This window comes from Mesocricetus auratus, unplaced genomic scaffold, assembly GCF_017639785.1.
Source record: "Mesocricetus auratus isolate SY011 unplaced genomic scaffold, BCM_Maur_2.0 Super-Scaffold_100014, whole genome shotgun sequence".
Taxonomy (NCBI): domain Eukaryota; kingdom Metazoa; phylum Chordata; class Mammalia; order Rodentia; family Cricetidae; genus Mesocricetus; species Mesocricetus auratus.
In genome coordinates, this window is record NW_024429197.1 from 14,605,345 (window position 1) to 14,617,828 (window position 12,484).

General features: G+C 47.1%; 1 protein-coding gene across 3 annotated transcripts in view; it reads right to left on the reverse strand.

The window, feature by feature from the left end:
- Csmd2 (CUB and Sushi multiple domains 2) overlaps positions 1–12,484 on the reverse strand; it is a 558,343-nt gene that overhangs the window by 90,767 nt on the left and 455,092 nt on the right. For all 3 annotated transcript variants that reach the window (XM_040756596.1, XM_040756595.1, XM_040756597.1), the window contains 3 exons: positions 8,930–9,124; positions 8,006–8,122; positions 4,793–4,906 (listed from right to left, as the gene is read on the reverse strand). In XM_040756596.1, coding sequence (XP_040612530.1) covers positions 4,793–4,906; positions 8,006–8,122; positions 8,930–9,124 — 426 coding nt within the window. The remainder of the gene's footprint in view (positions 1–4,792; positions 4,907–8,005; positions 8,123–8,929; positions 9,125–12,484) is intronic.

A 12,484-nucleotide genomic window follows, 5' to 3' on the forward strand; every position in this document is an offset into this window, starting at 1 on the left:
CAGCTGGACCCACCGCTACGAAGCACAACCCTGCAGGTCCCTATCTTCCTGTGGAAGCCCGCGTGGGATGTAGTGGTGGGCAGGGGCATGGCCACTCTGCCTCTCCCCAGCACAGCCACCACCGTCACCATGCAGGGTGTTTTAACACTCTACACTCGGCCATTGCTGTATTAAATATGAAGCCACAACAAAGATGCTGAAACGGAGACTTGAAGCTTTTCTCAAGCCCCATACGCCTTGGTCACAGGGGCACAGTTTGTACTGTGCTTCTCCAAGTGAGGAATCAGCCATGAGTACCACTCTCCTCCCTCCTCCCCTCCCCCTCGCGCTCCCGTTCTCCCCTGTCACCTGCTTCCTACTCGTCATTCCTTCACTTGTCCCCCTTTCCCTCCACACCTTTCCTTCCCTCCTTTCCACTACGAGTCCTTCCTTTTCCTCCTTCTCTTTTGTTATCATTTCGCCCTCTCCCCTTTATATATATATATATATATATATATATATATATATATATCCATAGAGGCCTAAATGCACACCCATTTACACCTATCTGTAGATAATGGTCCTTTGCCCCTACACCTTTAGATATAGTCTATCGTCAAACTTCTCTATGATAAACAAAGCAATGCTCTCAGCTCAGGGAGATTAGGAAAAACACAGTATATTCATCTGTCTGTCTGTTAGGATTCTTTGTTGTTTGTTTTGTTTGTTTTTTTTTTTTTTGAGACAGAGTCTCAAACCTCAACCTGGAAGTTATTCTGTAGACTAGGCTGGCTTTACAGAGATCCAAGTGCCTCCCAAGGGCAGGGATTAAAGGCGTGTGCCATGCCTGGCTTGTCTTATTTTCCTGAGACAAGGTCTCTCACTGAGCCTGCACCTCAGCAGCCAGCTGTCCTCCTGTCCTCACTTTCACAGCACTGGGGCTGCAGGGGTTGCACACTGCCGTGCACGGCATTTTTGGGGGTGTAGGGTGTTTAAGCTGAGAGTCTCATGCTTGAGCAGCCAGTGTGCTTACCCATAGAGCCACCTCCCAGCCCAGAAGATAGGCTTTTCTTACTTTAATTGAAAAAGGATGTTTAGATTTATTTTGTACAGATGAATGTTTCACCTGCATGTGTATATGTGCACCATGTGTGTGCCTTGAGCCTATGGAGATGAGAAGATGGTATTCAGTTTCCTGGATCTGGAGTTACAGATGGTTGTGAGAAAACATGTAGTTGCTGGGAACTGAACCTGGGTCTTTGTCAAGAGCAACCACAGAGCCATCTCATTACCTCCAGAAGAAACAACCTTAACTCTTGGACAGAGAGTACCATGTGTTAAAGTAGCATATATCAAATAGCGTATATGAAAATGAATGACAGGAAGTCCAGATGAGCACCCTGCTGTAAGCATGTCCAAACTGAGCACATTCTTATAAACATGCGTGTTCTTGTACAGGGAAAAGTACAAACAACACTCCACGCAGGAAGTCAGGACCAGAAGAACACAATAATTTGAAGAAGCAACAGAGGAGGGAATTTATTAAATAAAAATAATGGCTAATTAGAAAGTAATAAATCCCACAGAAGTACTGATCAATCCGAACAATAAGAATACCCCCCAAAGGATGGGGGTGGGGGAAAAGGAATTTTCCAAAGCAACAGAACCCCATAAACCTCTGGCACAGCTAAGCAGAGAAGTGGATCATGAACACAGTGCTCAGTGCTCCAGAGACCGGAAACACAAGCACCGGAGTAAGGGGCATTAAAAAGCCATCGTCGCATGTTACATAAATGACATCGCTAAAGTGAAGAGAAGCTATGAAATGAACCTCATCAAAAGATAAGATATTAGCATTGAAATTAAAGTAATATACCTGGATAGAACAGGAACCATTGAAGGAAATCAAAGAAAGATGACGGAAGAGGAGGAAATAAAACAATGAAGCAAATTTATTTGCAAATGATGGTGCTTCTCACCCAGCAGCCAAGAATTAGTCTGTGGTATTAGCACTATTAAGGATGGTTCAATGGGTTTATAAGGAGGATATACTCTGAATGCCAGTCTTAGAATTGCTTAGCAAAGACCAGCTAGAAAACACAAAGGGAGCAAAAACGACCCATTTATAATAAGAGTGCAATAAAGACAGCTTAAAAATCTCTATAAGCTAGCTGCGAATAAAGCTAACAACAGCAATAAATCACTACTGCTTAAATGAAAGTGACAGCTTGAACCTCAACAGATAAATGGAGAGACACCTCATATTCCCAGTTGGGAACAGTGTTAATATAAAGATGTATACTCTCCCCAACGTAATCTATACATTGTGTGAAATATTAGAGATAGTACTTTTCTCTTGTTTTTCATCAGTGTTTCATGTAGCCCAGGCTGACCTTGAACCTGTTATGCAGCCTAGGATGACCTTGAACTTCTGGTTCTTGTGTTTCCACCACCCAACTGTTGTGATCAAAGACCTGCACCATTGCACCTGGCTTATGTGGTGCTAGGCATTGAACATGCCTGCCTGTAGAGAGAGATCTGACAAGGAGCATATGGGGTGTGTAGAATATAGGCCTGAGGAGAGAATGGAGTTCGCTTGGGGTTCCAGTCAGGGTCTCTGAGAGCAGTAGAAACTGGATACTCGGAGCGCTGACCCTAGGTTATTGGTTTCTCATGTAAGTGATATCTCCCCAATAAAAATACCTATGACATCCCTATCTCTTATATCTGCCTTTATGCATGCCAGGCTAATACTACCAGCTAAGCTATATTGCCAGTCCTAAGTAATATATGGAAGTTAAAAATAAGCAAGAATGGCCAATTAAAAAAGTCATAATAGATAGTTGTGGTATTGCATGCCTGGGAGTCTGGAGGATGAGAAAAACATTGAGGCCAGCCTGGGCTAAATATAAAGATCTGTCTCAAAAAAAGAAAAAAAGAAAAAGAAATCAAGACAAACGAAGAACGACTACAGGGATGACTGGGAGTATACCTTTCAAAGTTATTAGGACAGGGCTGGAGAGGTGGCTGGTGTTAAGAGTACATGTTGCTCTTGCAGAGGAGTGAGTCCAATTCCCAGCCCCTACATGACAGTTCCCAATCTGTCTAACTCCAGTTCTAGGGGATCTGATGCCTGCTTCAGGCCTCTTTGAGCACTGTATACATGTGGAGCCTTCTATACATGCAGGTAAAATTCCCATAAACATAAAATGAAAATAAATCTTTAAAAAATTTATTATGGCACCAAGTACCATTATAGCTTTTTCTGTTTTATTAAGTTTATGCGTATTAGTGTTTTGCCATGGGAAGTGTGAGGTCCCTTGAAATGGGGTTACAGACAGTTGAGAGCTGCTATGTGGGTGTGAGTGCTGGGACTTGATCCCAGGATCTCTAGGAGAGTAACCAGTGCTCTTAACCTCTGAGCCATCTCTCTACCCCTCCCCCATTACAGCTTTGTAATAACTAAAACATGGAGAAATATATACTTGGAAGAAATAGATTAAAAGTAAGGAAAAAGACCCAAACACCATAAAAATTAGAATATGTAACCTTGTCATTTTGAAAATTCTATCAGGCCAACAGATTAATTAGTTTGAATCTCTGTATCAAATAAAAAGTCAAAATAAAATCCAGAGGAATTAAAAGTGACAGAACTGAGAAGAAGAAACAGAAACAGGGACATTCATCTGCTCTGCATACAAGCAAAGGCGTAAATGAGGAAAGAAAGATCTTCTGATATCAAAGGGCATTTTAATTATCTGATACCAAAACATACCCTGAAGAAAATGACGTGGTGAACGGCAAACTAGAAGTGAAGGCTTTTCATAGTGTATAAGATTCCTGTGGTATAGGATGGATGTTGCCTGTAGCCATGTGGGGCTCTACTTCATGAGTAAGAAGATGAGGGCTAATACAAAAGTCAACACAAATTTACAACAAGGATGCATAGGCCATTACAGACATTATAAAAGAGGTTACCACCTCTAGCGATAAAAGGGCAAAATAGAAAATGATACACTATTTGCATATTTCAAATTGATAAGTTTTATATTATCTCACTTTTGGAGAACAAAACTGCAAGATCTTTCTATCAGGGTTATTTGACAATCTATACAAAAAAGCCTCAACGATCTCACTGTATTCTTTAACTCAGCCATCCTTAGATATGCTGAGGTGAAGTCAGGGATATGTATAAAGATATATGTGTAATGCAATGAGTTATTATTCATAATGAAGAAGCAAGCTAAATGCACAGCACTAGGGAATTTGTTATATAAATCTTAAACAACTATAGGAGGCATCACTAAAAAGCATTAAAAACAATCCCATTATAAAAGAGATACATACTGACGAAGGAAAGCTCATGGTGAAAGCAATTATAATGAAATATATATAATTTTATTCAATAAAATATGTAAAAGTCTGTCTCAGTGTATCCGAAGAGTAGAAGGACACACATTACACCGTGGCGATCATTTGTTCGGAGTGTTGGTTATTTAAGATTCTCCCTTATGATTGGTTTGGCCCCAGTGTTTTACAATGAAAACACAACATTCTCATAGTGAAAAGAAAAGGTGGCATCTGGGTATGAGGCTGAGATGTGCCTGGGTACTCTGTTATGAGTGACCCTTTTGATGTGGAGACATTGTAGCAGATTATAAAACAGCATACATTTGGCTGTGATGCGTATAGGGCCTCATTCCTGGAACTAGTCCTGGGATGGCCCAGCCTCCCTTTACCCCTCCCCCACTGACGCCCCTCCTCTGCGCCCCCCCCCCCCCGTCCCACCCAATCCCTCAGGGGCCCTGGGTACCTGTGTGAGAGCCTGAGAGTGAACTGAGGAGCCGGGCGTGCTGGCTGTAGCCATCATGTACCTCCACGATATCATTGAGGGCTGTATGGAAGAAGGCAAACTGGCCAAACACAACTGTGGAGGAGACACAGCATGGAAATCAGTGCAGAGGACACGCAGGCTGGGGTGTGGGGAGGATCTGCTGGCCTTGGGCCAGGAGGAGAGAAACTAGAGGGGGTTGCTGGTGCAGGGGACAGCTGTTAGGGGGCCTTTCTGCTGCAGGGTTAGCGGGCTGACAACACTGGACACTTGGACACAGACAGCTGGGGGGGGTCCCTGGCTGGTCTTCTCCATGGGGGTCAAGACTACACTCACACTCGCACCCAAGGGCAGACCAGTGGAGGTAACCGGAAACTTACTCTTTTCTACACAGTAGCTGCAGCAGCTACCTGAGGACTAGCAAAGGCTTCTGGTGCCAACCTCTACTCCCATCCTCTATCCCACTCTACCCCGATCTCAGGAACCTGTGGTCACCTGGATTTTTCTTCAAATTCCCAGGCAACAAGGTCAGCCCCTGGGCACCAGCTCTTGTGCACTAAGAAGTATGAGAGTGGGGAGCAGCAGTCTAGGCCCGAGGCAGCAGCAACAGCCTACAGAGCAGACAATATCTCCACCCTGCCCTCCCCAAAGGGGATATGACATTCATCCAGCACTCACTGGGTGCCAGGGACTAGCCTGGTTGTGTGCACTATCATCTTTGACTGTGTCTTTCCCAGAAATTATTCATGTTTTGTAGATGGAGAAGCAAACAGAGCTCAGAGGTTAAAGGGGTTTCAGACAATCCTGTTAATTTGAGTAGGAACCCCCATGAACTCAGGCCTCCATCTGTGAACAGCAGGGATGTCCTCAGTCCTCTTCTCTCTGCCAAGGCCTGAGTTCATTTTTGTCTAGTGCTGAGGGCTGGTCAGGGTCACTGTGGGCATTGCTCCTGTCCACCTGACTACACCTGTCTCCCATAGCAGGCAAGAGCCAGGTAGGTCCTTTTCCTGGTTTGGCTCAGAATCTCCAGCTCATAGGAAGTAGGACATGTGTGTGAGTTTGTATAGATTGTTCCTGTGTGTGTGTTGTGCATGCATGTTGTATGTATTTTTGTTAGGCCACATGTTGTGTATGCTTAAGTACAAGATTTAGACTTTCCAGGATAGGACAGCTATTAGAGTAATCTCTGTAATTTGATGATTACCCATGGCCTGGTCATTTAATATGTGTTTCTTGCTTGATGTTCTTCTTGTTGGTTGTAGTTTCATTTTTGTTTATTATTATATTTGTTTATCATGTTATTAACTTTTATTTCTTCTGCATAATACTTGATAGTTGTTCTTATTGTAAATAGTTTTATGTTAGGATTAGAGCCTTCTGATTTAGACAAAAAAGGAGAAGTGTTGTGGGCTTTAGATCCATTTAGTCAATGACTGTCGGGGCCCCAAGCTCTAGGGCGTGGTCTTGTCTGCTATGTGACAACTGATAAACTGAGGAGGAAGGGTCTCTCACTCTCTTGCTTACTCTGTCACTTGGGTGGTTGGAGCAGAACTGGCAGCTTGCTGTTAGTGCCTTTTCCCCTGGGCAGAACAACTGTGGTGGCATCTTGTACCAGTGAGTGTTACCACTATTTTGTACCTAAATAAATTCTCAAGAACCTCTACCAGGCTCTTGTGGAATCACACTAGAGTATGCTGTGTTTATGCCATGTATGTTTTGTATATATTGTGTGCCAGGGCAGAAAGGGAGGGACTCAGGTCATGGAATTAACTGCTTGATACAAAATAATCTTCAGTACTGAATGTAGCAGCCACTGGAGTCATCTTAGTTCATGACTGTGGGTGGAGGAGGAGCAGAAGACAAGGAAGGGGAAAGGATTATTTTTACACCCTGAAAATTGGCCCAGCATTAGTAACGGGGTCCCCAGAGCTGAGTAGGATACAGAATTCCTGCTTTCATATGATGTGCATTGGAGTGCCTCTGCCCACCCAAACACACACTTAACAACTAAACAAAAATCTCAGAGAGTGGTATTTAACTCCTAGGGTGATGGGACAGTATGGCAGGGCGAGGCAGGCTACTTCTGAGAGGGGGTCACAGAAAGATCTCTGGCAGCATAGTGTCAGCACTGACACCTGAGCTAGGGACAAGTCGTTCTTACCTAGAAGATAAGCTCAGGGCTTGGCCTCACTGCCAAAGAGGAGCTACCTGGAATATAGCCCCTTAGCAGCCAGAGTCCAAGGACAGTTTTTAGCTGTGTGATACTGGCCAAGGCTGGGGATGGGTTACTGGCAAAGGACTGAGTTTCTTGTCATGGAAGAACTGAAGTGCTGCATGCTAGCTGTCAAGTGTTCTTGACTTTCTGGACAATGTTTTCTGACGTTCCTCAGTGGAATCCTGTGGGCCCAAAGCTCCTGTCTCAGGGGCCAGGGGTGGGAGAGGGTGCGGGCACACACTGCTAAGGGTACAGGCTCTGGGGCAGAGGTGCTGGCGAGGAGGAGACTGGGAGATACAGAAACAGGAACGTGTCTCCCATCTAAATGGCACCAGGCCTCAGCAGAGCAGATGTCCTTGGTGGGTGGCACTGAATGCTTGCAGAATGACTCAGGCACCTGGGCCCTGCCCTATGCTCTTCCTATCCTGTTTGAGAAGTAGCCTGCTTTCCCAACAGCCCCGATTTCTTCAGTCTGGCTGTCTTGGAATCTGGGAGTTTCTCTGACTTCTTAGGGCAGATGCCTGCCTCACGGGTTTCTTGCCCCTCCTATTTACAGAAGCTGGGTTCTCCTCAGATGGACGATTGGAACGATGTGGTACCCAGTCTGCCTCCCTTACCAGTACCTCCACCATTCGCTCTTTCTTCCTGCTCCAGGGCCACTCACTGCTAGGCCCTGGCAGGCCTGGACCTGCAAGCCTTCAAGTCCCTTCAGTCTGTGCTGAGGAGACTCAGGGCACCTGGCCTTCATCAGCCCTTGGCACCCCTCGCCCCAAAACACACCATGCCTGTGTGTGCCCTGCTCTCTCCTCTCGGGCAGCCTCTTCTTGGCTTATTCCAGGACACTCTGCTGTCTTACCTGAGAGTCTGTCCTTCCAGGTCTCACAATGGGACTGGATAACTTAGAAGAACCCGAGGGCTTGTCATTTTGGAAGAAAGGGGGAAGAATAAGAAAACACAGAAGCAAGCCAAGGAGACCCTACCATAGTCCTTAGGCACAGTGACGAAATACAAGCAGGTCTGCCCACTGGTGTAGTTCTGGGGGTAGTTTGGGGACAGGACCACTCCGTCTGAACCCACATATTGTCCACCACAGGGAGCTGAAAGAGAAGCCAGAGAGGGGCCTGGTGACTTGGTGCCGTCTTACCAGCTGCTCATTGTCCCTTCCCCAGCCTGAGACTCTGACCCTGCCCTGGCCAAAGATATCTCGTCCATAGCCTGAAATCCATCTGAGGACAGAAATCAGCCTTTGTCCTACAGGGTTAACCCTGGCAAATGTCCTTGAGGCTCACATCACCAGACTTTCACACTGACATGTAGGACCCGGGTGTGTTCTTTGGCCCCATGGCTGATGCATCAGGGCACTGGTGTTTGCTGAGCAGGTCAATGAGTCTCTTCCCATAGTTACCTTGTGGAGACCACTCAGTCAAGCTACCTCTTGTTTCCTTGCTTGGTGCCAACAAGTGACCGTGGTGCTGGCCTCACCCACTTACCCAGGCAAAGAGTCCTCATTATTTTTCAATTGGGGGGATATTCTGGGGGCTCTAACACAATGATGTCAACACAAGGCCACCCTGTGGCCTTACTTTACATAGACATTACTCAGAATGTCCTCAGCCCCAGGTCACCTTTGACTTCCTTTTCCTGGTGTGCACTTCCTGGATGGCAGGCCTACAAGCCTTGGTTGAGCATCTCTCTGAATGGGAGTAGGCACACTCAAGAAGGGTGACCCTCTAAAGGGACTGTGAAGCCATCCCCCTTCATTGCAAACCCACTTGTCAGACCCTGCTTGCTTCATAGGAGTCCCCTTGAGGCCACCCCCTGATTCCCCTCCCCCACCATGGAGCCTTCTGCTCACCATCCGTCTCAGGCATCCCTTAGACCCCTAGGGTCCTGGCTGTTCTTACCTGTGCAGACTGGCCTTGGGTTATTCCACAGTGGCTTCCCATCAGGCCCCAGGATGCAGCTCAGGGTGGAGGCACCCTCAACCTCGTAGCCTCCGTGGCAGTAGTAGGTGATGGAAGAACCCAGCTTCAGGTCAGAGCCCACTCGAGTGCCGTTCTTGATGGAACCAGGGTCAAAACATGACTCCCTTGGGTTTTCTGGAAAACCAGACAGATGGACAGAGCCGGAGATTGGAGGGTGGGGGGAGGTTCATTAGAGATTTACAAGCAGCACAGAAGTCTAGATATTACCAGTTCATTTCCCTGTATGTCTAGAAACACCTCAAAACTTTGTTAGAGGTCTGGGGCTGGGAATGGTCTTCAGGGTTGACCCTCTCCTCTTCAGTCCTTCTTGCTGTGACCCACAGAGGAGGAATTGAAGTATTCACCTTGGATATTCTTTTTCATCTTTGCTGGTTTCCCCAAGGGGAGCAAGTATACTCTGCCTGCAGTGAGCCCATGCCACTGCCCATATCCTGGGGGAAGGTAGGAATCGGTACTCAGGCCCAGCCCCTGGCTCTTCTCTCAACCCAAGCTGGAACAGGCTAGGTTTCCTTGGCTTCCTATTTCCAGTCACAAATCCGGCAGCACCTAGTATTTGGAATCATCTTTCTCTAGATCTTTCTTCCACTGTGCTAGCCTGAGGGTGGAGCTGATCTGTGCTCCACAGGCTTACATACAGGTCACTAACCCATACTCAGGGAGGACGAGGAAAATCTCATCCCACCTCTGGCTGGATGCCCCAAACCCCTGTGATCTCAAAAGCTCCAATATGGGTTTCTAGGTCTTCACTGGATACCAAGTGTTTGCCCAGTCATTGAAGTAATGGTGTTTTTTGACTGGCTACTAGACTCTTGGGTGTCCTTTGTTGTGGTGTATTTGATCGCTCTGTGAAGCCTGGAGACTGTGTTAATAAAATCAACCTTGGATCAGAGGGCAGAGCCAGTGACTAGTTGACAGGAATTAGCCGTAGAGTACTGAAGAGCCAGGAGTATGGATAGAGGTGCACAGGAAGGAGTAGGGAGGGACTTGGAGATTCATGGTCTTTTTGGCTTGGCATGGCTGGAGAGACTCCTCTCTCTCTCTCTCTCTCTCTCTCTCTCTCTCTCTCTCTCTCTCTCTCTCTCTCTCTCTCTCTCTCTCTCTTTCTCTGAGACAGTGTTTCTCTGTGTAGCTTTGGAGGCTGTCCTGGAAGTTGTTCTGTAGACCAGGCTGGCCTCAAACTCACAGAGATCCGCCTGCCTCTGCCTCCAGAGTGCTGGGATTAAAGGTTGCTTCTCAAACCCTCTAAGCTAGCAGGGTTTCACCCCAACAGCTGACTCCCTAGTCTTTTTTCGTAAATAGAATGACAGAGACTTAGTTAAAAAACTACATTTGGTGGCAGTGGCAGAGCCAGGTGCCAGTGGGACAGTAGGTCCTGCCAGGCCCCAACCCGAGCAGGATGGTGCTGACTGTGGGGCTAGGAGGTGGCGCAGGTGGCAGATACAGAATCAGTAGAGTCAGGGACAGCCACTGTGTCAGAAATAAAACAACAGTCTTCCCAGGCACACAACTGCGGATGTCCCCAAGCCATTTCTTCTTCTGACACCTCTCTGTACCATTCTTGTGCGGCGGGTACCAGCTGGGGCCCAGGTATCTGAAGAAGACCTGACACTATGGCCTTTCTCCCCATAGAAATTCCAAGCAGTCCTGAAAGGCAGCCCTTACTCTACTCGTGACAGCCTTTTCTCATTCTCGTCATCAGGACTGTCAGCTAGGCAGTGGCAGGACACAGAGGCCCAATGGCACCAGGAAGCTGTCACAGGCCCTCAGGGCTGGGTTAGAGTGTCAATGCGGGGCAAGAATGTGGTATGACTCTTAACATGCTAGCCACTTTGCCAGAAGGGCTCTGCCACCGAATGAGTGGAGCTGAGGAAGGAGGGCTGGAAGAGAAGATAGCAGAGTTCAGAGATGAATGGCTCAGGGAGGATTTTGCTGAGGGCAGTCCCTGTCACCTGGGTATCTTTTAGAATGCATATACACATGGAAGTCATTGCTCGAGGCTGTCACTTAGCTGCCAGTCAGCCCATTGAGTGATGGGACAGGACCCCGAGGGTCTATAATCCTGTCATGTCCATCAGCTCTTACATTTGAGCCCTTCTAATTTCCCTGCTCTTCAAGTCTTCCCCACCCAGCTGAGCATGCAGCAGTCCTGGGTGTCGTGCTGGGGCTCACTGGGCCCAGAGAACCTTCTCTAGCCTGGCAAAGGCCCCTCCTTAGCATCCTTGTGTGCCCCGTGGTACATCACCCTGACCCCTGTATCAAATCTGGCCTGAGGCTCTAGCCTATAAATGGCCACGGGGTGACCCACATTCCAATAGCAGAGATATGATGAACTGTGGCCATAAATGCAAAATGAGTCAAAGCCTATTTGAAAGTAAGAAATTGAAACCAAGCTCACACGGAGTCTGAATCCGCTGTGGTACCTGCTTTTCCCTTCCCCTTCCAATTTCAATGATGGAACCCAGGTTTGACTGACGGTTCCCAGGGCACCAGGTAAGACCTACATATCCCAGGCTCTTGGGCAGCCAGGTCTGGCTTAGGAGATGGAAAACACAAGCTAGACCTTCTGCTTTCTTCATAGGAGACAAGCATCCTCCCAAGACTACAAGGCCCTGCAGGTGCAGTTCCTATCGTTTCCTCTGTGACAGCACCCCCCATTGTTCTGTCTATGACTTTCTCTAGACGCACAAGCCTCTGTGCACAGTACGTCCCCACAGCTGGGTAAGGTTCCCCTCTCATTTAGATCAGGCCTTGTCAATGTTGCCTTCACAGTGACATCTTCTTTGGGCAGTGCCTTAAAACTGGAGCTGGGGAGATGGCTCAGTGGGTAAAGTGTTAGCCACACAGGCATGAGGACCTGAGTTCAGATCCCCAGCACTCAAATAAAAGTTGGCCGTGTAACTCTAGTGCCAGGAGGAGTGGAGCCAGGATTCCTGGAGCTTGCTGGCTAGCCAGTCTAGCCAAATTGGTGAACTCCAGGTTCCATGAGAGACCCTGTCTCAAAAACTAAGGTAAAAAGTGACTGAGTGAGACATGTGACGGTGCTGGCCTTTGGCCTTTACATGCATGTGCATATATGAGCATGCATGGGCATGGCTGTGTAAACACATGCACATGCATGTGAGCACACACACATACACGCACTCTAAAAAACAGAAACTGCTGTGAGTGCTCCTTCCCCTGGTGCTCTCCTTGGTTAATACTTTCCGACCAGATGACACAGACAGTGAAGTTACCTTACGAGCCCTGCATGACAGCCTCCTGATTTCTTTTACTGGGTGGAGAATAAAATTCCATCTTGTTTAAACAACTGTGTTTTGGGGGCAATTGCTGCAGTAGCATTGCCCCGCCCCCACTGGCTATAACTGCCCCTTTATGTCAGAATGTCCTTTATTCTTTGTGGCTTACTCCCACACTCTTATTTATTGTAAAATATTATATATTTTTATTAATTCTTTGAGAATTTCATATAATATA